The 24,414-nt window shown below is 58.2% G+C and overlaps 7 protein-coding genes across 7 annotated transcripts; 5 read left to right on the forward strand and 2 right to left on the reverse strand.

The window, feature by feature from the left end:
- Nucleotides 1–4,785: 4,785 nt before the first annotated feature.
- On the forward strand, nt 4,786–5,436 carry PG998_011968 (uncharacterized protein; the record flags this gene model as incomplete). The annotated part of the gene is made up of 1 exon (XM_066878784.1): nt 4,786–5,436. The coding sequence occupies one exon, from the start codon at nt 4,786–4,788 to the stop codon at nt 5,434–5,436; it is 651 nt and encodes a 216-aa protein (XP_066725168.1).
- Nucleotides 5,437–6,326: 890 nt separating this feature from the next.
- PG998_011969 (uncharacterized protein) lies at nt 6,327–7,613 on the forward strand (the record flags this gene model as incomplete). Its single annotated transcript, XM_066878785.1, has 1 exon — nt 6,327–7,613. The coding sequence occupies one exon, from the start codon at nt 6,327–6,329 to the stop codon at nt 7,611–7,613; it is 1,287 nt and encodes a 428-aa protein (XP_066725169.1).
- Nucleotides 7,614–10,434: 2,821 nt separating this feature from the next.
- Nucleotides 10,435–10,644, forward strand: PG998_011970 (uncharacterized protein; the record flags this gene model as incomplete). Its single annotated transcript, XM_066878786.1, has 1 exon — nt 10,435–10,644. One exon carries the CDS (start codon nt 10,435–10,437, stop codon nt 10,642–10,644), a length of 210 nt encoding a protein of 69 aa, XP_066725170.1.
- Nucleotides 10,645–13,039: 2,395 nt separating this feature from the next.
- PG998_011971 (serine/threonine protein kinase SKY1) lies at nt 13,040–15,046 on the forward strand (the record flags this gene model as incomplete). Its single annotated transcript, XM_066878787.1, has 4 exons — nt 13,040–13,856; nt 14,020–14,074; nt 14,167–14,419; nt 14,495–15,046. The coding sequence occupies 4 exons, from the start codon at nt 13,040–13,042 to the stop codon at nt 15,044–15,046; spliced, it is 1,677 nt and encodes a 558-aa protein (XP_066725171.1).
- Nucleotides 15,047–16,760: 1,714 nt separating this feature from the next.
- On the reverse strand, nt 16,761–18,139 carry PG998_011972 (transcription factor IWS1; the record flags this gene model as incomplete). The annotated part of the gene is made up of 2 exons (XM_066878788.1): nt 16,761–17,052; nt 17,133–18,139. The coding sequence occupies 2 exons, from the start codon at nt 18,137–18,139 to the stop codon at nt 16,761–16,763; spliced, it is 1,299 nt and encodes a 432-aa protein (XP_066725172.1).
- A 776-nt stretch (nt 18,140–18,915) lies between these two features.
- On the forward strand, nt 18,916–20,556 carry PG998_011973 (uncharacterized protein; the record flags this gene model as incomplete). Its single annotated transcript, XM_066878789.1, has 3 exons — nt 18,916–19,024; nt 19,092–20,122; nt 20,194–20,556. 3 exons carry the CDS (start codon nt 18,916–18,918, stop codon nt 20,554–20,556), a joined length of 1,503 nt encoding a protein of 500 aa, XP_066725173.1.
- Nucleotides 20,557–21,490: 934 nt separating this feature from the next.
- On the reverse strand, nt 21,491–24,414 carry PG998_011974 (Nitrogen assimilation transcription factor nit-4; the record flags this gene model as incomplete). The annotated part of the gene is made up of 4 exons (XM_066878790.1): nt 21,491–22,096; nt 22,128–22,810; nt 22,877–24,140; nt 24,235–24,414. 4 exons carry the CDS (start codon nt 24,412–24,414, stop codon nt 21,491–21,493), a joined length of 2,733 nt encoding a protein of 910 aa, XP_066725174.1.

Consider the following 24,414-nt stretch of genomic DNA (forward strand, 5'->3'; position numbering starts at 1 on the left):
GCGCCCCCGGGGCAGATTTGCCCTGAAGGGGTTTAGGTTTTGTTCCCGTCCAACGGATTTGATCTCTGGAAAGTCGTCCCTTCGCCGCGCCCAGATTTTGTACTGTACATGGCGGGCATTCCACAAATACTTGGGGGATCCGGGCGTCATCTGTATCAATCACAAGCCAACGCCAACGGCAGTGGGCACCAAGGGGAAGGGAGGGGGTGGCATTATCGACGGATGTATTTATTCTTAGCCTCCCGCTTTGCTTGTTTTCGCTTCCACTACGACGCCATCGCCATATGTGCAGATTGCCTGCCTGCTTGCCTTGGCTGGTGACGGGAATGGAAATGCTGGCGCGCTTGTCTCGCAATGTTCGTCGCATCTCTCACGGCTTGGGGCGGGTAGCTATCGCGATCAATATCAATGGCATTGATGGGCTGATCAAGATGCCTGCAAGTTTCAGACTTCACTCACTGCATACATACCCACCTCCCACTTCCGCCTAGTCTATCGATAATGATAATGATAATGATAATGCTATATTTATACATAGTAGGTGCAGTATAGACAGACAGACGTGTTAGTCGGTATAGCATAGATTAGGCACGATGCAGGCATTGCCGGCTTGCTTCTCTCAACTCCCCCGGTGTTACGAATTGACTCAAAAGACGATCATGTAATGGACGTATCATTCATTATTGCTGCTGCCTGTCGCATTCGGGACCTCGGTGGCAGCCCAATTGCCGGGCGGCGTCATCCATTGCCTGTACACGGTGCTACCTAGATTGGGTGCTTGCGAATGACTCCCACCATGATCCCTCTCCAGGCTAGCCAACTCGCCCGGCCTTCGAAGCTCGACGTGGCCGGCACTGCAATTGACCCGACTTCTCCTTGTTTTGGCTCCCCTTTTGCTCGCAGCAATGACTCTCGCCGCCCCTGCTCTTACCGCCAATTGATCGCTTCGTGGTGTTGCTCAGCGACATCTCTGGGGGGACGTTGATCGGATCCCCACCGCCATGGCTCAAGCCTCCTCTCTTACCGGGGAAGAAGTCCACTTTCGATTCGTACATAGCGTAGCGTGTAGAGCAGCCACCTGCATTACGGTGCATACGAGTAGGAGAAATATATGCGTTGTTAGAGTTGAATTCGTCCTGTCACAGTCAATCGAGGGTCTAGGTCCCATCCTATCCCCAGACCGCGTTGGCCGTGGCGTCGTCCTCTCAGCCATCTTTCGCCTAACTATCGTCACTGCGGCTTGCCATTGGATTTCCCTAGCGATTACTTTCTGACACCATGGGAATCTTGGATCGAGGCACGCTTACGTCTCCTCTAACCCAGACAAGCAGGCAGGCAGGAATCCAGCTTCGCAAGCCACCCTCGATTGACTTCAAGTCCACCCACCCCTGCCGACCCGATGATGCGATATTGTCCCCGTTCCCACGCTACGAGGAGTAGAGGGAGGCCACAAGACACTATGGTCGCTATGGGTGCTGCAGCCATTGTAGTCCCCACGAGAGTATACTTCTTGCGAGTCCCTGGCGACTGAAGCGGCTCGCATACGCAACGGACTGCGAACGTCGACGTTGAAACTTGGCCCGACGCCACCCCGCCTCATGTCGTTCGTCTTGTCTGGCCAAGGCACACACAATGTTTCTTCACGTCCACTCTTACTTGGTTCTTGGTGGGAGGATGGATGGATGTGCCTAGTCCAGGATGGGGGGTTATGCAGCCATACCATGTCCCGCATGACTTGGAGCCTCCTCCTCGAACTGGTGGGCGCATATTGCCCTCGTTTTCCCACCCCACCACATCTGAAGGCCGTTGCGACTCTGCAACCACCAGACCCCGATCAGGTTTACTATATAAGTAATCAGACCACTATGGAGATCGACAGACGGAGAAGTTGGGATTCTTGGTCAACTGACGGCAGCGGCGCTATCTCTCGTTCATGTCTCTGAGAATGCCCGCTAGTCACTGTAGCCGCTTGAAACACCACCCACCACCATCCGCACGTTTCGTGATCACGCTCCGGGAGAGGCGCCGTCACTTGACCGCCGTGGGTTCGCGGTTCGAGACAATATGACGGGATGGGTGAGAGACATTTGCTCCAACGGTGATTAGGGATGGTGTGGTGTGCAGTAATCCACTTTCACATGTCCCCTCCCATAGCTGCCTACCTACTCGTGCTCCTGCTACACCCTCTATCCCTCTATCCCTCACGCTCACGCTCGCGCTCGCGCTCTCTCACCTTGCCCATGCCTGCTTGCGTGCGCTTGCTTGCGCTTTGCTCCATCGGAGCTCATACCTGCCCTGCCTGCTGCCCGCCGAGAGCGAACCCAGGTGACAGCCAAGAAGCAGAGGAGAGGGGCGAGGCGATGCAGCAAGCCTACGTCGTTGGATGCAGTCCACGGCAATCGTGACGACGGGATGAAATGTGATATCCTTATCACCCCTCATTTGCTTTCTCGGATTAGATAGATGTCGCTCCCACTTCTGCCCGACCGACGACCCCGCCATCCCGCTGTCGTCGGGGTTGAGATTCGAGATTGATTTATCCAGCGCCCCCCAAAGAGGGGCCTGCAGCGTTGCAGTAGCTTCGCACCTTGCTGCTAACCTTACTCGGGCACCGCCGGCGGTTATCATCGCCGTCGAGGCCCTGCTCGGGGGAGTTCACCGATCACATCACATCCCTCCTCTCGCTCGTCTGGCTTCATGCCTTCGCCGCATGCCCTCGTTATCGGTTTTATTATTAATCAATGTCCGACAGTGGTCTAGTTTTGATTGGTGTCATGTGGTGAGGGGCGGTAGGTGAAAGCTGCATGCCCGTATCTCCAACACGGCCCATTTCATAATATCCGCCCTTCTTCACCTTGGGCGGCTTCGTCATTTGTGTTAGGTGTGTACCGCATGCACAAAGCAGCCGCTTCCTATCTTGACCGTCTTTTACGAGCGAGCATCCCTCCGGACTCTCTCTTCCTTGGTTCACTAGCTATGGACTATTGATGAATAGATTGGTTCACGTGCAGGCCGGCCAGTGTGGGTCGGCCGATCCGGGGCGAAGAAACAATATGTATTCATAAACAAACCCTCGTCTCCTGGAGATCATCAACACGATCGCACTGGAACAACCACCCTCTACCCGATGATGCCGATACCCAACACGAACGACAGTTATAGCCGTCGTGCTTACTATCTGGGGTAAATCGTCGCGTTGCTGCACTCGCTCGTGTGCATGATGGGCACAACCAGCACACTCTGACTAATCCCGGGCAGATTGGATGTAGGTGAGATCGTGGAAAGTGAGATTCTTCTGCAGCAGAACGGGGTTCTGGGTCAGTCTTTTCTTCTGTCGACGATCTTCCGGCCCCCCGATTCGCAATCTACTGCTCCTGCCTGTACATACTCCACGCATCCATTGCTTGGGCAGGTGTAACGCCAATCCCGTTGGCTGATTGCAATACAACCCCATCATGTTAATGCTGATGCTTGCAACTTGCGACTTTGCTACCTGCAGCGGCGGCGGCTGCTGCTACTGATGCTGCTTTTCTCCGCTCTCACATCCGTCCTCCGCCTTCCGTCTTCCGCCGCTATCAGTTGTTTTTTTTGTTTGTTGGTTTCGCGCATTGCCCCCAAACCCAAAGGGACCAACCCGACAACATCATGATCCATCCAGAGCCGGAAATGACAGACGTCGCCTTCGTGCAACCTTGACGCTGCCTGCCCCCGAAATCCTCGACTCTGCTTGGCCCGTCGCTGTACCATGTGGCCATTGTCCCTTCCATACCCCATGCGACTTATCAATGCCTAAGTGATCAATCACCCCTCATCGACGGGTTAACACGGGGGGGGCCAGCCCTGATTCTGTCTGGAAATGCCCGACAGGAAACCACAGTACGTGACATGGCATGGCGTCGCTTGGCCCCCTAGCCCCGGGGCCTAGATAAACGAGGGAGGAGGGATTCGTGGGATACCGCGGGGGTCTTCTGACAAGTCCTCAAGCCTGGGGCGAGCACGCCCCGACGTATTGGGCTCAGACTCAGCCGTGACGAATGGGGAGCGGGCCTCAAACCCGTCCTTGACTGACTTCGCTAACCATGTACGTGAGACGGGATGTGAGCCTCAAAAGACCAGTAGCCTCTGGAAGAAGCAATCCAGACCCAGCGAGTAGAGTTTTGGCCAAAAGAGCCATCGAGCCTTGGCCCCCCCAACCCATCGTTGCATAAAAGCCGTGGGCACGCGGCACCTGTTCTAATTCGGGGTAAAAGTCGTAGTCTACCAAGAGTCCTCTCTTGAATCGAACCCATCCCTTTCGGAACTTGCAAGTGCGTTGTGATTCAATCCCACTACGGGATACTGCACCTTGTCTTCTTTTCCTTCGCCGTTGAGCTATATACCGTCTGTCCCGTTTGTTGCCGCGAGCCGAGGCTTCTTCCCATAGGCTCCTTGCCTTCGGGATCCCGGGACGCCCCCATCATCACCAACACCAACCGCTGCACGAGGACGGATTGGGGGAGAGAGCCGCAGCTTTCCAACGCAGGCCAGGCAGCGGCACAGTGCCTCCCCGAACCTGTCAAATATATTGGGAAATTGGGGCCCGGCCTTCTCCTTTCTCGCCAAAATAAAAAAAGCGGACTCGCACATGCTTTTACTTGCATCATCGCCATCGTCATCCGCCCCGTCTTGTCACTTGTGACAAGCACTTACACCACCCCAACGGCGAGGCGCAGCAACTACGAAAACCCGCAACGCCTATCTGTTTTATTTTGACACCGACTGCTTACGTGGGCCTTGCAATCCGTCATGGCCGTCTACATGTGGGACACCAAGGTCTACCCGGCCGAGATGTTCGTCGAGTCCTGCGGCGCCATCCTGTTCGACCTCGCGCCGGCGGCGGCGTCGGCGTCGTCGGACGACGCGGACTCGGACTCGGACGCCGCCGCCGCCAAGAAGATGACGCTGGCCCACGACAGCAAGAAGGTGTGCCTGCTGCACTACATGGCCAAGGACCAGTGGCTGCTGCCCAAGGGCCGGCGCAACTGCCGGGAGACGCGGCAGGCGGCGGCGGTGCGCGAGGTGCGCGAGGAGTCGGGCTACGCGTGCCGGCTGCGGCCGGTGACGATGCCGACGCGGGCGCCGTCGGACCTCGAGGCCGCCGACGTGCAGGACCTGCCGCGCACGTACGCCGACCTGACGGAGCCCTTCATGCTCGAGGTGCGCGACCTGGGCCAGGGCGCCGGCGAGGGCGTCAAGCTGGTCTGGTGGTTCGTCGCCGAGGTCCTCCGCGGCGGCGGCTACGGCGACGACGCGCCGGGCGTGCCCGAGGCGCACTTCGCCCCCGCCTTCTTCGACTGCGACGTCGCGCTCAAGAAGCTCACGTTCCAGAAGGACCGCGACGTGCTGCGGCGGGCCATGGACTTGGTCGAGACGTCCACGTGGGACTGGAGCGACTGAAGTGCTTTGGTCTTCCCCTCGGGGAGAAGGAGGACGGGCGAAAGGGGGGGAGGCTATCCGTCATGACATGGTGGTGCATACAAGGAAGAAGAGCCCAGGCTCGATTGGTGGCGGGCGTTTATTATGAAAACCCCAGTGAGGAAAACCATGCCAGCTACTTAACGACCTTTCCGCATTGTTGTCATGCGTTGCATATTCACATAGCCAGATATCAAGACGGGATGCCAAACATCAGACAGTTGAGCACCTCGTATTCACTTAGTAACTTGCATCTTCTGGTGCAACCAGCTTGCCGGGGACTGTCACCAGAGTGCTGGGCCGTCCATGTTGCCCTGCGCCTGTCAATTCGGGAGATTTGCGCGAGGTTCTGCCCGCGGCATTTGCCCAATTACATTGTCACTACCTCACCGCATATTTGTATCCAAAAAGCAAATATGTGTAGGTTCGGGCGCGTTTTTCGAACAAGACAGACCATCCAACTAGTATTCTCTAGTTCTCAGACAATATTCTGCGGGGTGTTAGTTAGCACACCCGTTTCCCCCGCCCTCGTTGCAGACAGACAGACGGGGCCGTCGGCTCCAATCCCGACACGGAAGGAAAGGTCCCTTTAGCCTGTCTTCTCAATCCTCGCTTCGGAGCCAACTGTCGCGATCGTGTTCGAGAGAGACGGTGTTGGCACGACTGGAATAGACGAGGACGGCAGCGGTGTGATAAATCATTAAATTCTATTCTCGGTCCATCAGCCACGTGGTCCAGGGGAAACACCCAGTGGCTTGGCTTGGCAGGGTTTTCCGACTTTGTGGCTGGGTTTCGACGACAACGTCCTGACGCCTGTGTGTCCTCGCCAACGCAGCAAATTTACAGCTGTCAGTGTGCTACGTCATCGTACAATGCACTACATCCGACTCCTCCGACCCGTGTCGGTGGAATCGTCGTCAAATCGGAGGGAAGACACCCTCTCGGTGCTCTTGACCATCACCACCGACCTCGGAGACTCTTTCTTCAGCCCGGACGAGCCCCTGGCCCTCGGCTTGGTTCTGGAGAGTGCTGGTGGCGCCCAGAAAGGTAAAGTCCTGGCCTGCCCGGCGGACAAGGGCAGCCCCCTGCAATGGCGCGCGGGAATGCGCGTGCTCAAAGCCCAGCTGCGCCTACGGACACCGCTGCCCAATGAGAAAACGACGGTGCGCATATTCGCCCGGAGCCACCAGTCCAAAGCGCCCTCGCCCCGGCCGTACTGGCGACACGGCTACGAGGAAGAGCCGACGGAGCTCGTCGTGCCCGTCAGTGTCGACATGGTCAACCGCCGCTGCGCCCCCGTCTCGCTGCGCCAGATGCCCCTGCCCGGCTGGGGCGACGACGACGACGCAGCGTCCGACGGGAACGGGCACGACCTCGCGCTCGGCGAGGACATCGGCGAGAGCATCGCGCGCCACATCTGGGACGCGGGCCTCGTCACGGCGTCGTTCCTGAGCGACTCGTGCCGGTCCGCAGACGTCATGGCGGAGATGCTGCCCATGCGACGCCACGACGACCAGATCGGCATCCTGGAGCTGGGCTGCGGCGTGGGCGTCCTGGGCACCACGCTCGCCGCCGTCGTCTTCGACGCCGCCGCGGCCCAGGGCAGGTCGCTGCGCTCGGCCCACGTCCTCCTGACCGACGTCGACGAGGCCGAGGAGCGCGCCCGGGCCAACATCGCGCGCGCCGAAGCGGTCCTCGAGACGAGGCGGAGGCGGCGGCACACCGAGGACGAGAACGAGAGAGAGAGGCCCCCCTGCGCGGTGGCGGCGGCGGCGGAGCTGCAGTACGAGAACCTGGACTGGGACGACGGGCGCCGGGGCCGGTTCGGGCCGCGGACGGCGGCGCGCGGCTGGGACCTGGTCGTGCTGAGCGACTGCACGTACAACGTCGACTCGCTGCCGGCGCTGCTGGCGACGCTGCGCGCGCTGCACTACCACAGCTTCGTGCACGACGGGACCGACACGCGCGTGCTGCTCGCGACGAAGCCGCGCCACGCGTCCGAGGAGGCGCTGTTCGGGCTGCTGCACGAGTTCGGCTGGTCGCACCGCGTCGCCAGGACGATCCCGCTCCCCCGCGTCGGCGCCGAGGACGAACGGGTGGACATCTACGTGCTGACCAAGGGGGCGGGGAGGGAGGAGACGGCGGCGGCTGGGGAGTGAGCGGGGAGCCGCTCGCGGGACAACCACGGCTACGGGGGCTGGATCCGATACGACGGCATCCGTTGGTTGCCATGATCTTGACTTGGGCATGGCCAGAATCATCGGCATGATCGGCTTTGGAGCTCTAGAACCCAGCCGATATCAGCGGAGTTCCCACTGTCGCCATTCTAGTGCTACCTCGGCATGGCCTCGCAAGTGCAGGACCATCGAAACGACCTCCTTGCCTTGGCATGGGATAGTAGGGGTTGCCTGGTGTCTCAACCCGGGCAAAGCTTCCGATGCCCAGCCATGGCGGAGCAAGACAGAAGTATATATCAATGAACGCCAACAAAGCCGGCAATGTAGATGTTCATCAAGATAGGGGCAGCTCCAAGCTGACTATAACAATCTTGAGCGTGACATGACCTACATGATCTTGCCCTGTCTATTGTTGCCGACCCTTATACTCAGAAGATGCCTCCATGTTCACACTAAAATCACGACTCGAGCTCCTGTGATGGGGAGGTTAGCAATATATAGAATTTATATATATATAAAGTACGCAGTCATATCCCTGAATCTTCCCCTGACTTCAGCTGGCAAAGTTCATCATCTCATGATCGAGTGTGTTCTCCGTTTTGTTCTAGACAATCCTAGTGCTGCAGACTCGCGAGTTACTGGCCAGGACATTGGTGTCGGTACTACTCTTGGGTCATGGGACAGACTATGTTGAGGATTTACGACCCCCACCTGAGAGAGAACACTAGCATGAATATCATGGTTTGTGATAGTGCCAGATAAAGGGTCATTACCAGTCTGGGTAGTGGCCACTCCATTCGCCAATAAAGATGAAAAGCTTCACATAAGGGGCTGATGTTGATGTTGTTGAATATACATTTCCCTCGGAGCCAGCTGATTGGTCCAGCTGCCATGGCCCCGTACAAAGCTGCCATCTCCGGATGCGGCCTGGCGCAAGGGCTTGCCAGTCCAAAAGTCCACAAGTAACGTCGGTGGATCGAATTCCAACCCCGCGCTCGGCGACCATGACGCCATTGTACGTTTGCTGTGGCATGGGGGGCAGCAGCCCAACTGTGGGTGTCTGGTACGACTCTATGCAAGCTTACCTTCTGATGCGACGCTGTACTCACCACTGCCGTATCATCAACAACCGGGTGGCTAGCTGAATGGTAGATAGATAGATAGCGTCGGGGTTCTTCTCAATATTATAAGGGATGGGATGGTGTGGGAGGCATGACGCGAAAGAGGGTCGGCGTCGAGGTCATCCGTCCGAGCTGTGGGCGTGAAGGCAGCTGATGAGGACTCCGGACTCGGCTGATTCACGCGAGCACTTTTGTTGGTATGTTGCACATCGGATGGGTTGAGCGGCGGGTTGCCTCTTCCGGAATATGTGTATCCCGCCAGACCAACCGACTGCCGGTTCAAGACGAAGTTGGCGAATTGAAATTTGGAAGGTAGTCAATCACGATACGAGAAACCGGTTTTCCATGTGTGAGGTTTCGAGGCAATGCCTAGTGAGTTGGGCTTCGAAAAACAGACTAGAAAGCGGGAATTTCTTATTGTGTTGGGGAGGTGAAGAGAGTCGAATTAAAGACCCTGACCAAGCTGTGGAAGGCAGGTGTCCGTTTGGAGCGATGCCATTGGAAGACGTCGACATTTAAAGTAGGGGCACTAAAAGGTTAAGCCAGAATCGGGAGAGGCTTAGCGACAAGGATGCTGGCGAAGAGGAGGAGGAGGAGGAGGAGGAGGCGGACTATATAGGCATGGCCATCTACAACGTGCTATTGGGGTGGAAAAACCTGATACGGGTTGGGGACCGGTGTTGGGATCGACTGGCTGCAGATGCTTGTGCAACGCTCAGCGACTCATGCAACCGACAACCGACGAGCTCACCGTCTGCCGTGTGCGTGCCTGGTAACGTGAGGGAAGGCGAAACAAATGTAGAGACGGAGCATGACGTTCTCAAGAGAGTAGGATTTAGGTTGCTGGTTGCACGACGCCGAAGATCGACCCGCCCCCTCCATAGTGAATAGTGACCTGCCACTACGGTGACCTGCTTCCTGCCACTCCTTATCGAGTCCAACCTTCTCCCTGTCCATTGTCCACGCCATATCAGCCTCCCCCGCCATTTCCCTCCTCCAAGACCTCCCTCTCTCCGAATCTCCTGGAAAGCCTAGAACCTCGCCGACTACTGTTACCCTCACTTTCCTTGTCATTGCCATTGATTGATTAATGGATTAACCGGGTTGAAGATTGATTGGATTCGCATTAAAAGTTCCGTTTGCCTTCGTTTGTGACTACTGCGCCCACGTTCGATTTTCCTTCTAGACCTGCTTGCGTCGCCAACCCCCCTTCCGATCTGACGACATCATCATTTCTTTTTTGGTCCTCGTCTCAGAAAGAGCTGTGCACCAACCCGAAGACGAAGAGACAAGACACCCATTGCAGCTGCCCCGATCGAATCACCCCCTTCTCCCGCCGAGCGTATCGTATCGCATTGCATCGCATCGCATCGCCGAATATCGTGTCGTACCTCCTTTCCGAGTTACTGGTGTCGCGTCGCATTCCAGCGCATCGCATCGCAGTGCACCTGCCGAACCCGCCCAAGCGCATCGTCAGCTTTCCACCTATCGCCTCTCGGATCATTCGCATGCACCACCCATTGACCGCAGTAGACCAACCATTGCACTACATACCTACCTCTCTCGCGACAACTGCCTACTGCATCGATACCGAATACATCTATAATCAGATAGTTATCTATCGCCTATACTCCCTCCTCCTCCTCTTCCTCTTATCCCGGAACAGAAACCTACCAGAAATCATGAACGGCCAGCAGTCGACCAACTCGGCAGCGGCGGAAAATGCCCCGACCGCGTCGCCCATGAACCCCGAAGCTCCTCTGTCTCAGCCCACGACGCTCCCGCCTGGCGAGACTCCGCTGATGGCCGGCGCCAACGGCTCCTCCCTGAAGAAGCGGAAGAAGGAAGGGCTCAAGCCTATCATCACCACAGAAGGCCCCGTACCTCCGTAAGTACACTACAACCCTCCGTCGTCTACAATGACTTGAATCTTCTCCCTATCTTCTGCGTGCACCGGCCAGTCGGCATCGGGACCTAGTGGCCTGCGACCTTGTACCGCCTTGTTTGTTCTACCCAATTCAATTGTTCCCGGTCCGGCCAGCGCGCGAAGTCGTCGCATCGCAACATGGCACGTCCTCCCAAGCTGTTGTCGTGCTGGGCTTGTTGCTTGTGCTTGTTTGTGGCTTTGGTTGGCGGGGTTGACCGAAGGAACAACAATAACAACAACTGGGTGTCATACATACCCTTGTTACTATGACGCTCCCTCCTTGCCAGCAAAATATATCAGTGCGCAAGTGCCATGATACGAGCCATGGCACGAGAGAGAGAGAGAGCGAGAGCCAAGCCAGGCCCCATCCATGGGTGTTCCGGTCCCGCTTCCAATCCATCCAGAGGAGTCCAATGCCATACAGACCCGCGAGAGAGCTTTCGCAACTGTATGCACATCACACATCACGCAGCTGCTACTGCTGGCGAGCCAAGCAAGTCCGTCCGCCCGTCCCGTCCCATGGACAAGGCGGATGTCGCAGGGCGCGGCATGCGAACGGGCATCGAAAGACCACTCGGCTCCCGTCTCCGTGAACGTTCCTGGGGCCTTCTAGCAGTTGGGACTAGCAACTAGCAACAAGCTGTGTGCTACTTGCTTTGCTGCTTGGCCGTTCGTCTGGTGTTTCTGCCCTCTTTCGGCGCCGCGCACGCGCCTGGTTCCCGCCTTTGTCCGTCTAAGTATATGCGTACCTGGCACGGGCATTTCCATTCCTCCTGCATCCAGCTCGGATCACGAGGCATCGTATGGATCGTGTCACGCATCACTTATAGACATATGACGGGGGGGTGTGTGTGTTTGGCGGTCTGCCATAGGCGGCGGCTGCTGCATGCATTGCATTTGCATCTATCTCTACAATGCCAATCTACCCTTCTTCTTGCCGAAGCTCAGTGATCTTGGTAAGCCCCAAAGCGAGTGCCCAATGGCCAGTCAGCCCAGCCAGTGCGTGGTGCGAGAGAGGGGCACGATCGCCAGGGCGTGAGAACCCGCTTTCTTGCTGGGACGGGGGCTTCATTTGCGGCCGTCTCTGAGCGTGCGTGCGTGTGTGTGTGTCTTGATTTGATATCGCCCACCACGGCACTACCGCCTGGTCTCCCTGGCACCCGCCCTGTCTTTTTCGCTATCCATCACCCCATCTCCATACTGCTTGCTACGGCCTGACGTACTGGGCTATGGGTAGTTAGTCAGTCATTCTCTGCATACGTCGAAAATCCCGTCCCAAAGTAGTACGTATGTGCAGTACCGGCTTGTCTAGGTCTTGGTTGCGGGAAGGGGTACGGATGGAGGCGGTCTGGTGTGTGCCTGTCTGTCTCTGTTTTTGAGTGGCCATGTTCCCGCTGCTCCCCTCTCCCTCCATCTCCATCCAATCCCTCCCCCATTCATCCGTTCTCTCGAGTTGAGGCAAGGAGAGAGGAGAAGCAAAAGAGAGATAGTGCCGGTACTCTTTTGAAGATTGATTTTTTTTCTTCTTCTGTGCCTGTTGCTCCGCTTTACCTGTTATCTTGTCGACGAAAACGACTTCCCTCATTCCCTGTGGCGGTCTTGAAATCCCCCAAAAATCCCACCCCCGCGCGCCGCCGCCCCAACGACTTACTGGGTTCCCAAAAGTCTCTCTACAACTGCCACTGCCACTGTCACTGCCACTGCCGCCCTACACCACCACCATACCAAAATCACCACCACCGCTGAGCCCTCCTGGCAAAATGATGAACACCAAGAAAAGGTTAATCCATACCCTGCTGTTGTGATTTCCCAGATATCCTCGTTTTTTTATTTGTTAAAGCTAGCGCTGTGGGCATTCGTCCCCTTGCCTTGCACCGGCGTTGAGGTCATCTCGCCCTGCCTTGGTTGTTGCCCTCAAGTGCGGGCGGGCGCTTGGATCGTGGATTTTGGGCTTTACGGACCCCCCAAAAGCCAAACCTCGTCTCCGGCGAACCAAAACTCCATAAGCACAGCAACAGTCCTGCTGTCGCTTCTGATTTTGGAATTCGCTGCCGTCTGCGGTATATCCAAGTTTTTTTTTGACCTACGCTCACTCGCTCACTCGAAATCAACCATTCAATCAAATCACAAGGCGTTCCAGTTCTTCTTCCTGTCTGCCCAATTACGCGCCCAGCCCACGTGCGTGTCGCTGGCTCTGGCCCTGGCTCTGGCCTTCGCCACCTGCACTTCGTATTGCGCTTTTGTGTGCCTCCTGCCTACTCACCCTCCTTCATTCACTTTGCGCGTCGCATCGCATCGCATTTGTTCTTCCCACGAGGCACCCGTCGCCGCCGACAGCTTTCTTGGGATTCTCGCTGACCATGTCTTCTTTCACGCTCAGACCGCCGCACCTCGCGCAGGCCATGAATCAGCACTCCCCTACCTCTTCGTCGGGGCCCGAAGACGCCGCCGACAACACCGCCGACGAGGAGGATTCCGAGGACTACTGCAAGGGCGGCTACCACCCCGTGCAGATCGGCGAGAAGTTCAAGGACGGGAAGTACACAGTGGTGCGGAAGCTGGGATGGGGTCATTTCTCTACCGTCTGGCTGTCGAGGGACAACAATTCCGGGAACCACGTCGCCCTCAAGGTCGTGCGGTCCGCGAGCCACTACACCGAAACCGCCATTGACGAGATCAAGCTGCTCCAGAAGATCGTCCAGGCGAACCCGAACCACCCCGGCCGGAAATACGTCGTGAGCCTGCTCGACTCGTTCGAGCACAAGGGCCCGAACGGCGTGCACGTCTGCATGGTCTTCGAGGTCCTGGGCGAGAACCTGCTGGGGCTCATCAAGAAGTGGCAGCACCGCGGCATCCCCCGCGACCTGGTGGTGCAGATCACGAAGCAGGTGCTCATGGGACTCGACTACCTGCACCGCGAATGCGGCATCATCCACACGGACCTGAAGCCCGAGAACGTGCTGATTGAGATCGGCGACGTGGAGCAGGTCGTCAAGAAGGTGGTCAAGAGCGAGAGCACGGCCGACAAGGAGAACCACAGGAACGGCCGCCGCCGGAGACGGACGCTGATCACGGGCAGCCAGCCCCTGCCGTCGCCGCTCAACGCCTCCTTCAACCAGAACAACATGTTCCCGTCGCAGAAATCCCACACCAGCCTCAACGCCATGATGCAGGACAGTGAGTGGCGCCCCGCCCCCGCAATGAGCACAAACCCTTTTAGCACGCACACTAGCAGGCGGCCCCTGGTCGCTCGGCGTGCGTGGCGCGACAACACTCCCGCTGTGGCACGGACGTGTTGCAGAAGACGGGCGAAGATGTGCTGATGATTCTGATTCCATAGGTGCTTCAGGCGACAAGAACTCTAGCGAGAAGTCGGGCCAAAGGGAGAAGACGGCGTAAGTTATTGCACACCCCTTTTGTGAATATGCAACATGGAACATGTGTGTTCCCGGCGAGGCATATCCTGATTCTGACTCTATGGGCGCAGTGACATCCTCAGCAAGGAGGTTTCGGGCATATCTCTCGACAAATCCGCCTCGGGAGGCAACTCGAGCCCCGACAAGAAGAAGAGGAAACGAAAGGGTCCCATCATCAACGTCAAGATTGCCGATCTCGGCAACGCCTGCTGGGTCTCGCATCATTTCACTAATGACATCCAGACCCGGCAGTACCGGTCTCCCGAGGTCATTTTGGGGGGTAAATGGGGCGCCAGCACAGATGTTTGGAGTATGGCGTGTATGGTGCGTATATCCAGCTGAGACGTCCTATTTCTGGAGGTTGATAGAAGACGGCAATCGACTAACTTGTGGATAAAGACTTTTGAACTCATTACTGGCGATTATTTGTTTGATCCGCAGTCAGGAACCAAATACGGCAAAGACGACGACCACATTGCTCAGATAATTGAGCTCCTCGGCCCCTTCCCCAAGGACCTGTGGAAGCAGGGACGTTGGTCTCAGGAGATCTTCAATAAGAGAGGCGAGCTCCGCAACATTCACCGGTTACGACACTGGGCGCTGCCCGACGTACTGCGCGAGAAGTATCACTACAAGGACTCCAAAGACCTGACGCCCAAGGAGCGGGAGGAACGCGAGCGCAAGCTGGCCAAGGAGGCGGCCGAAAACGACGACGCGCCCGACGAGGAGACGACGCCGGCCCTCGAGTACCAGCCCAGCCAGGTCGCCGACTTCCTGCTGCCCATGCTGGAGCTGCTGCCCGAGAAGCGGGCCAACGCCGGCGGCATGGCGAACCACCCCTGGCTCAACGACACGCCCGGCATGGAGGACGTGAAACTGAACAGCCTGGTGCCGGGAAGCAAGGGGGAAGGGATCGAGGGTTGGGCTACGGAGGTCAAGAAGGCTCGCTAGTGGCCCGTGTTGCTATACCGGTGGCGACGAAGCTATCGAACTAGAACCCCCTCGAACCTGGGGGCTGTCATACAGAGGAGGGAGGGCATATGGAAGCGGCCGAACCCGGACTCCAGCGAGGAGGAGCACACAGCGGCGGCGCATGGAACAGATCTAAGAGGAATCGATAGAGGAAAAAGGGAGGGGAAATGAAGGGGGGCCCTTGATGATTGATCTGAGACTCGCGGATCCCCAAAACCAAATAACAGCCCCTTCCAGCGATGGATCGACTGGCTACAGTACATTGTAAGTCGAGCGAGAACAAGAAGAAGAAAGAAGATGAAGGAATCCAATCAAAGAAATGAAAAATGGCTGGCTGGCTCTTCGGTGCATTTAGCGAATCTTGCCATAGACAACCATTAATTATGCATCCACACAACACCCCCGCCCAAAGCCTTGCTGTGTGTTGCCCCTGGAAAAGGACAGCAGGGAGCAAGAGCAACCCCAAAAGCACGAGAGAGAGAGAGAGACAGAAATTATGAAAGCGTTTTAATTTGATTACAGGGCATTTGATAGATGTCTGGATGGCATGAAAAGGGGGCAGCATTACAAGTAGATAGAAGAAAGAAGGAAATGACAACGAGCAACAGCGACAGCGGTGCATGCTGCATAATTCCGATGCAAAGAAACTGGGAAGCCGTGGAAGAAATCTTGCGGCATCCAAGACGCGACGCGGGGAGTGTGATGCGGATCTGGGAATCGAAGATACTTGTCGAACCAGGTAGTTTGTGGTTCAGAATCGGTTGAGACGAGCGAGCGAGGTATGCATGCAAGCAAGTATGTTGACACTACTTCCGTACTAGGATACGTACGGCGAGAGAAAAGGGGGGGGAGGAGGGCATTTGATCAAAAAAAGGAGATGGATGACAAGGCTGGCGACGTGCATGGAGAGCAAGGGAGCAGGGTCGGGCATCAACCCGCAAGCGACGGCCCTCGAGAAAGAAACATAGGGGGCGGGTTGCATAGAACGTTCCCAAGACGAACGGTAAGGTAATGGCAACCGAGTTGCTGCTCGTCTGATCTCTGCCCCCCGGCGGTTTCTCGCATGGCCCCTGGTTCTGAATGGTTGCACAAGCAAGCAGCATGTCGCGATAGCCATCCTACCGACAAGCGACAAAGCTTGGCAATTAGGATTTCTCCAAGACCAGACCAGACCAAGGGCGGGATGGATGCAGAGATGTTGTTTCCAACTCTGCACTCGCCCCCCCCATCACCTCCTTACAGGCACCAGGAAGGCGGCTGCCTAGCTAGGTATGAACTATCGCACAGATAGATTTGGCCATCTTCTCTCCCAGGACAGGGAGACAGACAAGAGACGAGGAGAAAACGGTTGTGTAAACGACGCGGTGCCAGAAGACTTGGCGGCTGCACATCGTAGCAATCTAGAATTGTTGTACCTAATGGGAATGGGCTACTTTATGTGACGTGTGGTACAGTCCTCGCGGGAACAAAACAAAACCACCTCGCAAAACGCCTGGAACGCCCCTGTTTGTGCAGCAACTACTTAGTACCCCCCAACGCAAAACACTGTAGCAAAACTGGCATTGCCTTCCCTCGCCCCTCTTCCCACGGCCAAACGGAACCCAATCCCGTCTCTCCGGAAGCCCGCGAGAGGCGTCGTTGAAGCTGTTGGCCATTTCGGGCGGCGGATGATGTGGCGGCCGGGCGCAGACGTCTACTTCTTCTTGGCCTTGTTCCGGAGCATGATCTTGCGGAAGGCAGCGTCGCCGCTGGCGCCGATGGGCTTGTATTCGGGGCCCGACTGCGACGACGTGGTGAAGGTGCTCTTGGGCGCCACGCTGTAGCTCGAGGGCAGGCCCGTGACGCGCGCGCGGTTGCCGCCCTTGTCGGGCTGGGCCAGGATGCGCTCGCGCTCGATCTCGCGGCGCGTGAGCTGCGTCGCCGGCGGGCCGGGCCGCTGCGACAGTGTGAACTGCGAGCCGGGTGCTTGTCGGAGTTTGGCGGCCCTGTGTGGTGAGAAAAGGAGTTAGTGGATTGTTTTGTTTTGTAGTCATAGCGAAAAGAGTGAGGAGACAGGAAAACGTACTGGTAATCAAAGTCGCGCGTCTCAATGTGGCGCTTCTTGTAGTCGTCGGTGCGGTTGAGGATGGGCCGGCTCCAGTCACCCAGTAAGCGCTCGGCAATACGCTTGATGCCGATCTCGGGCTTCTTGCTCTTGGTGTAGAACAGGACGACCTTGCCCAGGCCGCTGGCTTTCAGCGAGTCCTTTTCGATGGGGAGGCGAAGCAGGGCGTTGAAGATGTCGCGCTGGATCGTGTAGGCTGGGAGCGAGCCGTCCTGCAGGGGCTCGAGGAACCAAGTGACGGCGCGTAGGAAGTTGTGGTCGGGGTCGACGATGGCGTCCTGCTGGTTGTTGCTGTTGAGCAGCGACATGACCTCGGGCAGGATGCGGAGCTTGTTGTTGGCGGGCTGGCCGGCCAGGCGGGCGTTGTTGTCGGCCTCGCAGGCCTTGCCCATGGCCTGGCTGAGCACGTCGATGCGCTCGGCCAGGTCGTTCTCGAGGTCGATCTCGTCCTTCTTGCGGCGGCGCTGCGACGGCTTCTTGACGTCCTTGGCGGCGGCGCGCTCGATGGCGCGCTTGCGGCGCTCCTCGGGCGTCAGATTCTCCTCGGGCACGGGCTCGGGCGACGCCCTCTCGCTGCGCGACGCGGCGGCCGAGGGGCCGGCTCGTCGTCGCTTGCCAGTCTGGATCTCGCCGTCGGCGCCGTCGTTGTCGTCCTGGCGCGAGCGCTTCTTCTCGCGTCGGCCCTCCTTGGGCTTGCGGACGGCCTGGCCCTTGCGCTTGCCGGCCTTGAGGGTACGGGCGACGTCTTCGTCGATCTCGACGGGCTTGTCTTCGATGCGGGCGTTTTCGGGATTGTAGTCTTCGAACTGGTCTTCGTCGACGTCGGACAGGGCATCGGACACGGCATCAGAGTCGCCGGCGTCTTCGACGTCGTAGTCGCCAAGCTCCTTTTCCTGCTGGTCGTCGCGGTCCTCCTCGTGCAACGTCTCGGGGGCCGCCGCTGCAGCGGAGTCTTCGACGTCGGACATGATGGCGGTTTGGATGAGAAAAAGGCGGCGAGAGGAAAGAGAGACGCGAAGTGGCAGGTGGCGAGGACAAAGCCTCAGGCAGGCTCGCGAGAAATTAGATTGTTCTGGCTGGCAACGAAGATTGGAGGCTGAATTGTTGCACGGCACAGTGATTAAAAGGATAATAGCTTTCCCTCCCTGTGTGGAAAAAGAAGAAGAGAAAGGAAGAGATGGTGGTTTGGAGATGGATGAAGATGAGGATTGTTCCCATCCAGCCTTGCTGCTTGTCCTTGCAGCTGCTTTGCGTGGTGCCTGCTTCAAGAAATGTTGAAGTCAGTGCCAATCCCTAATCCCTACGCTGTTTTTCAGCCTCGCCGACCCCACTACTTGCACTACTTGTTCTACTTGCTGCTGTCCCGTCTGTGGCGGCTTTTGTTTACTGTGGCTGACGGTTACCCCATCAATTGACGACACCAGATGCAACCTGATTAACGGTCATCAATTTCTTAGTTCGTAGCTAACTTGCTAGTCTTGCTAAAATGTCTACATGGACTGCCACATGAAAGATCGGTCAAACCGCCCCATCGAGAGAGCGTCTGTGTGCATGCGTTGAGTGTTGCGTCGATCTAGTCAGCCTTCCTGTTCCTGCTTTCACAGCTGCAGACCGCCGGCGACACCATCCCCGACACCCAGTGTCTCCTGAGGTCCTTGTCGCATCACCAGCTTTCCCTTTCCATTCGCTTTCTCGGGCAACATACCTGCATATAGCTGTTTTTCTATAATCCGGGATCGAAGTCATGGAGCGGCGCACCTACGAATCTCCCATGGATTGGGAATACCAAACCCAAGGACCCATGGATCCCACCAGTCCGTTTGTTCGCTCACTACAAGATGCCCGAAAAAATAGTAAGTCGGGATTGCAACCCACCACCGCCAACCTTTCCTCGCTTTGCGCTGACCATGCAACCCGCAGACACTGCCTTTGGAGCGACTCGTCCCGGCGCACTCGCCGCCAACAGCACCCCGAACCTGTTCGGACCATCGCAGAGTCCCAACAAGCCGCCGCAACCTTCGTCGTTCCTTCGCCACGAAGCGTCGTCCACATCCTCGTCGGCCAACACGCCCTCTTCTTCGTCACAGCCTCTATTCCAACGCACAAACACGGCCCCTCCGTTCCGCAACCCGGCCTTCACGACGCCGCGGAAGCCCTTCGACATGGACCCCGTCTCCGAGGTCGAGGACAGCCCGGCCGCTACCGACGCCGACGCCTCCGACTTCCTCGAGCCCGACACCCCCGACGACAACGCCCGCTACGTCAGCCACATGGCCCTGACGCCCGCCCGCTCCAAGACCATCTCCAACGCCATGCGGACGCGGTCCCCCGGCAAGGGCGAGATCAGCAGCGGCAGGGTCACCATGTTCGAGAACCGCGACAAGATACGGAAGCGCAAGAGACTCCACGATAATAAGGACATCAGTGGCTACCGCTTGCCCTACAAGTACAGCAACGAGCTCGCCGAGTTCGACGACCCCGACACGGACGACAGCACCTACGAGCCCAACGAGCGCGACCAGCCGCGGAGCCAGCGGAGAGGCGGCAACGCGGCGCACAACAAGGGCTGGTTCGGCAACTTCCTGTCCACCATCTCCAAGCACCCCACGGCCCCCTACATCCTGGGCTACTGGCTGACGCTCGCCTTCAACGCGTCGGTCCTCGGCTTCGCCCTCTGGATCCTCTTCAACGTCTACGGCGCCTTCCGCTACGAGATGAGCCTGATCGGCCTGAAGGAGAAGCAGATCATCCTGGACGAGATCGTCAAGTGCACCGAGCAGTACACCAAGAACAACTGCCAGGACCCGCTGCCTGCTATCGTCGGGCTGTGCCAGGAGTGGCATGTCTGCATGCACCAGAACCAAGACCAGAACTACCAGGTCCGCTTCGGCGCCAAGAACTTCGTCGAGATCTTCAACACCATCTTCGAGTCGATGCACTGGAAGACCATGGTGAGCTTTTTCTCTCTCGTCCCTCGCCCGTATTTGCAATTAACCGGGTTTGCTAACCGACTTCCTCACAGGCGGCCTTCTTCGTCCTCATCCTGATCTTCTGCGTCAGCGGCGCGTCCCTGTTCAAGTCGACGGCGCCGCCCAACTTCACCACGGCCGTCCCGCAGCACGCGCGCCCCTCGCAGATCGCCCGCAACCCCCCGCCGCAGCCGTACTACTACGCCGCGCCGCCCCGGACGCCGCACCGCGGCGGCGTCGCCTACATGCTGGACCAGGACGAGACGCCCGACACGGACGCCTCGCCGGACAGCGCGCGGCCGCAGCTGCTGCCGCCGCCGTACGAGACGCCCGGGGGCGGGAGGAGGAGGAGCCCGAGCAAGGAGCACCGGTCCAGGAGTCCGACGAAGAGCCGCAGCCCGTCGAAGAGGTATTGAGGGCGTCCGCGTAGCCGGGGAGATGGAGAGAAGGGAGGGGTGGCAGTGCGATGGGACCGTCCATGATGCGAAGAGGCCATGCTGTATTATAATCTTCTTCCTTTTTCCGGAACAAAGCAGGGCAGGACATATAGTGTCTTGTTTTTTGTGTCGGCGGGACAGCTCGCTCTCATGATTCCCCCCCAAAAGCAGGCAGAGAGAGAGAGACCATTGGCTAGGCGTTACAGGAGTAGGGCACACATACATACGTACAAGTTTTTTTTCTTCCTCGTTTTCTTTGTCGTTCACATTCAACCCCATCTTTTTGCATTACTTGCCAGACAGAAAATACTAGGTGTTTGGCGGCTTCTTCCACAATTCGTCTGGCTGCTTCTTTCTGTGCTTTATTCGGTATAAGTCTTTCGTTCCGAAAGATGAACCCCCGTGTGCTGGAGAGAGATCTTGTTCGTCAGCGCTGCTTCCGTTCTATCCATCTGGTCCTGCTGCGTGCTGCTGCGATCAATCGTTTCAATGCGTGCAACTCGAGGATGAAAAATAGGTGTGCTGACTTGGCCCTGAGAAAATTACACATCATTCCCCAAAGGATGAGAGGCAACTAGCAGATAGGCGCCACCCGTAGCCTTCATGACCAACCACCGTCTCAGATATCATCATAGATTAAAGCTAGAGCGGAGAGAAGAGCGCCTTTCCCAATCTCAGCTTGGGGGGTATCATGAATATTCACACAACAAATTATGTATGTACGTACATCGTTTTGCATCAGGACCAACCCTCCTCCTCGCAAACATATCCCGTGAGGTCTCATGTATATCCCATCTCCCTCTGCCCTTAATGTGTGTGTGTGTTTCATGCGAACAAAGATATATACGGTGTGCGTTTCGCCCACATGTGTCCCATCGTATTTCCCTCTCCTAGGCCACTACTCGTTGAGCTATTAAAGCGGCGCAAACCCCGCCTCCCGCAGCTTGTGCCCCGACGCCAGGATCGGCCGCCCCTGCATGGGAAACGGCCAGAACAGGGGGTTCTCCATGCTCTCCATGCGCTTGGCCGACGTCGCGCGCGTGCCCGGCCCGGCCGTCTCCTTGAGCCGCGCGAGCGCGTCGGCCTCGCCCACCGTCGCCGAGTCGTCCTCCATGGCCTCGAGCCCGCCCGCGTGCTCCCGCGTGTCGATCTGCGAGCTCGGAGACCGCGCCCGCTGCTGCCGTTGTTGTTGTTTTTGCTGCTGTTGCTTGCGGACCCCCTGCGGCATGTCGTCGCCCCTGTCCTGCTCCTCCCGCGACGCTCCCTTGGCCGGGCCCGGCGGCCCATCGTTCTCGTCGTCGTAGTCGCCGGGCGTGCCCCAGGCGCAGATGAAGTCGTTCTCGACCACCTTGGGCGTGAAGAAGTTGAGGCTGCTCGTCTGGGGCCCCACGAGCTTGTCGACCTCGTCGTGCGACAGCCCCCCGTCCTTGGACAGGTCGATGTCGATGTGCCACTTGCGCGCCAGGTACCGCAGGATGTGCAGGGCCTGCTCGGCAAAGTGGTGGCACGGCGCCATCTCCTCGAGGTCGGCGATGCCCTGCCGCAGCGACTCGGCCACCTTGGGGGCTGAGCGTCGCCGTCGAGGACGAGGTCCGCGTCGAGCGCGTGTCGTCGTCGTCGGCGGCCTCGTCGTTGTCGTTGTTGTTAGCGTGCGAGGACGACTGTGGCCGGGGATGGCCGTGTGGCAGTTCCGCGCCGTCGGGTTTTGCCGTCGAGGGGTTCGAGGCGGCTGCCGGCGACGAGCCGCTCTGCATGGGAGACGAGGCACCGATGGCCAGGTGCATGATGGAAGATGTTAGTACAAAATAGGGTACGAAAGAGGGCGTCCGCCGGAGCGTGTACAGCTGCGAGTACGAGCGCAGCAGCCCCTGGATGGCGTCGGCGGCCTGGGAACAGACGTCGCGCGGCAGAATGCTGGAGCCGATGATGCGCAGTTTGATCAGAGGCCGGAAGAGGAGTAAGATGGCGAAGTGGTAGTACATGTGGGCGAAGAGGACCGCAGGGGTGAAGTTGTGGCCGAGGCGCAGGACTTCGGGTATCCGGTCATACCAATTCAAGTACTGTGTGTATATGTTGAGGAGGTCCCGGCTCGTGACGGGCCGGCCGGGCGAGTGCAGGACGTATAGGGACTGGTGGACCAACTCGCTCAGCTCGCAGAAACACTTGTAGACGGAGCGCACGTTGGACGGCTGCTCGCAGGACCGTTGCAATGGAGCGCCTAAAACGTCAGAACCTATTTGCACAAATTTCAGAAACCAATCGAGGAGATTGCCGCCAAGGAGAGCGGGTCTATACTTACCATCGTCGGTGTAGGGAACCCAGAGGGACGATTCGATGTCGTTGATAATGGCCGGCTTCGGCGGTAGTTGGGGGAAACAAGAGCACTGGGGCAACGAGCCCGTGGCCAAGGACCATGCATGGTCCAAAGCGAAAGCGCCCCAGAATGTCGCCGCCTGCACCGCCATCTCGTCCTGGTCGCCGTTCTCGTCCACCTTGTGCAGGCCCATCTCGAGGGCGAGGCGCACACTCTGGCCGGCGTAGTACCAGCTCTCCGAGTCCCTCCCGCAGCTGGCCTCGCGGATGGACATGATGCCCAGCGCCTGGATCGTCATCAGCGTGTGGTGGTTGCTCTCGCGGTACATGAGCCGCAAGGCCTCCTTGAAGAAGTGATCCCCAGACGTGTACGGGTCATCCGGGTTTGCGCGTGTATTGGGCTGTGTGGAAAAGCGGCATCCCAGGGCCAGGAGCGCATTCACCAGGATGGGCGAGCAGTAACGATGTCTGCCGTCGAGGAAGTCCTTGAGGAAATGCTCCTTGCTCAGCGAGGCAAAGGTAGGGTATTCCCAGCAAAAGTACAGGGCGAGCAGGTGCTGGACGAGGTTGGTGTCGGTCGTCACGTTGGTCCACGTATCGGGCGGCACCTTCATCTCGGGAGACTGGATGGGCGCGAAGATCTGGTCGAAGCCGTGATGGCGCGACCCTTCGACCGGGGACTGCTGCGTCTGCAGCCAGGAGCCGACGCGCGTGTTGGGGGCCATGTCGGCGGTCCACTGCATGACGTCCGGGTGGGAATTGCTGCGGGTGGAATGCGACTGGTCCTGCGAGGAGATGGCCCAGGGGCTGTTGTGGTCATACTCTTGCTTGGCGTGGTTTGCGCCGGCCGTGGCCAATGGCCCGTACCCTCCTCCGGCGCCGAGGCCAGGGCCATATCCTATGCCGGCCAGAGGCGGGAGCGTCACGCCGCCGGACGGTTGCTGCTTGGGCTGTTGCGGAGGCGGTAGCGAGAAGCCAAAGTTGGACTGGGGCATGGAATTGGCACCCCCCGAGCTCAGCCACTCGGATATGTTCTCGATGGTCTGGCCGCTGCGCATGCGCGTGAGGACCTCCTCCCACAGCTCGGGGCGGACGAGGGCGGAGAAGACGGAGTCATGCTGACGCTGTTGACGTCGCAGCTGGTCTATCTCGGTTCGAAGGTTTTCTTTGGATTGCCGCACGGGAATCTCGTAGACGCACTCGACGTCCTTTTGCGCCCTACATCGTCCGCAGGGTCTTTGGCCGTCGCACTACGGGGGAGGAAAAGGCGAGAGGGTCAGCGATTCGGATTGTATGCGACAGCAATGGATGCAACCTAGAAAGGGGCAAGATAGATGGACATACCTTTGCGCGCTTCTTGCGGCATTCGGTGCAGGCATTAGGGGTGACGACGCCCAGGCCTCGGCGCCTCTTGTTGGCGGCGTCGTTATTGGACGGGGCGGGGTGCTTCTCGGACGTGGACGTGGACGTGGGTTGGTCGGGGTTGCTCTCGTGGCCGGACCGGCTTTTGGACGCCTCCTCCAT

The sequence above is a fragment of the Apiospora kogelbergensis genome (assembly GCF_038363985.1).
Source record: "Apiospora kogelbergensis strain CBS 113332 chromosome Unknown utg000008l_segment0_segment0, whole genome shotgun sequence".
NCBI lineage: Eukaryota > Fungi > Ascomycota > Sordariomycetes > Amphisphaeriales > Apiosporaceae > Apiospora > Apiospora kogelbergensis.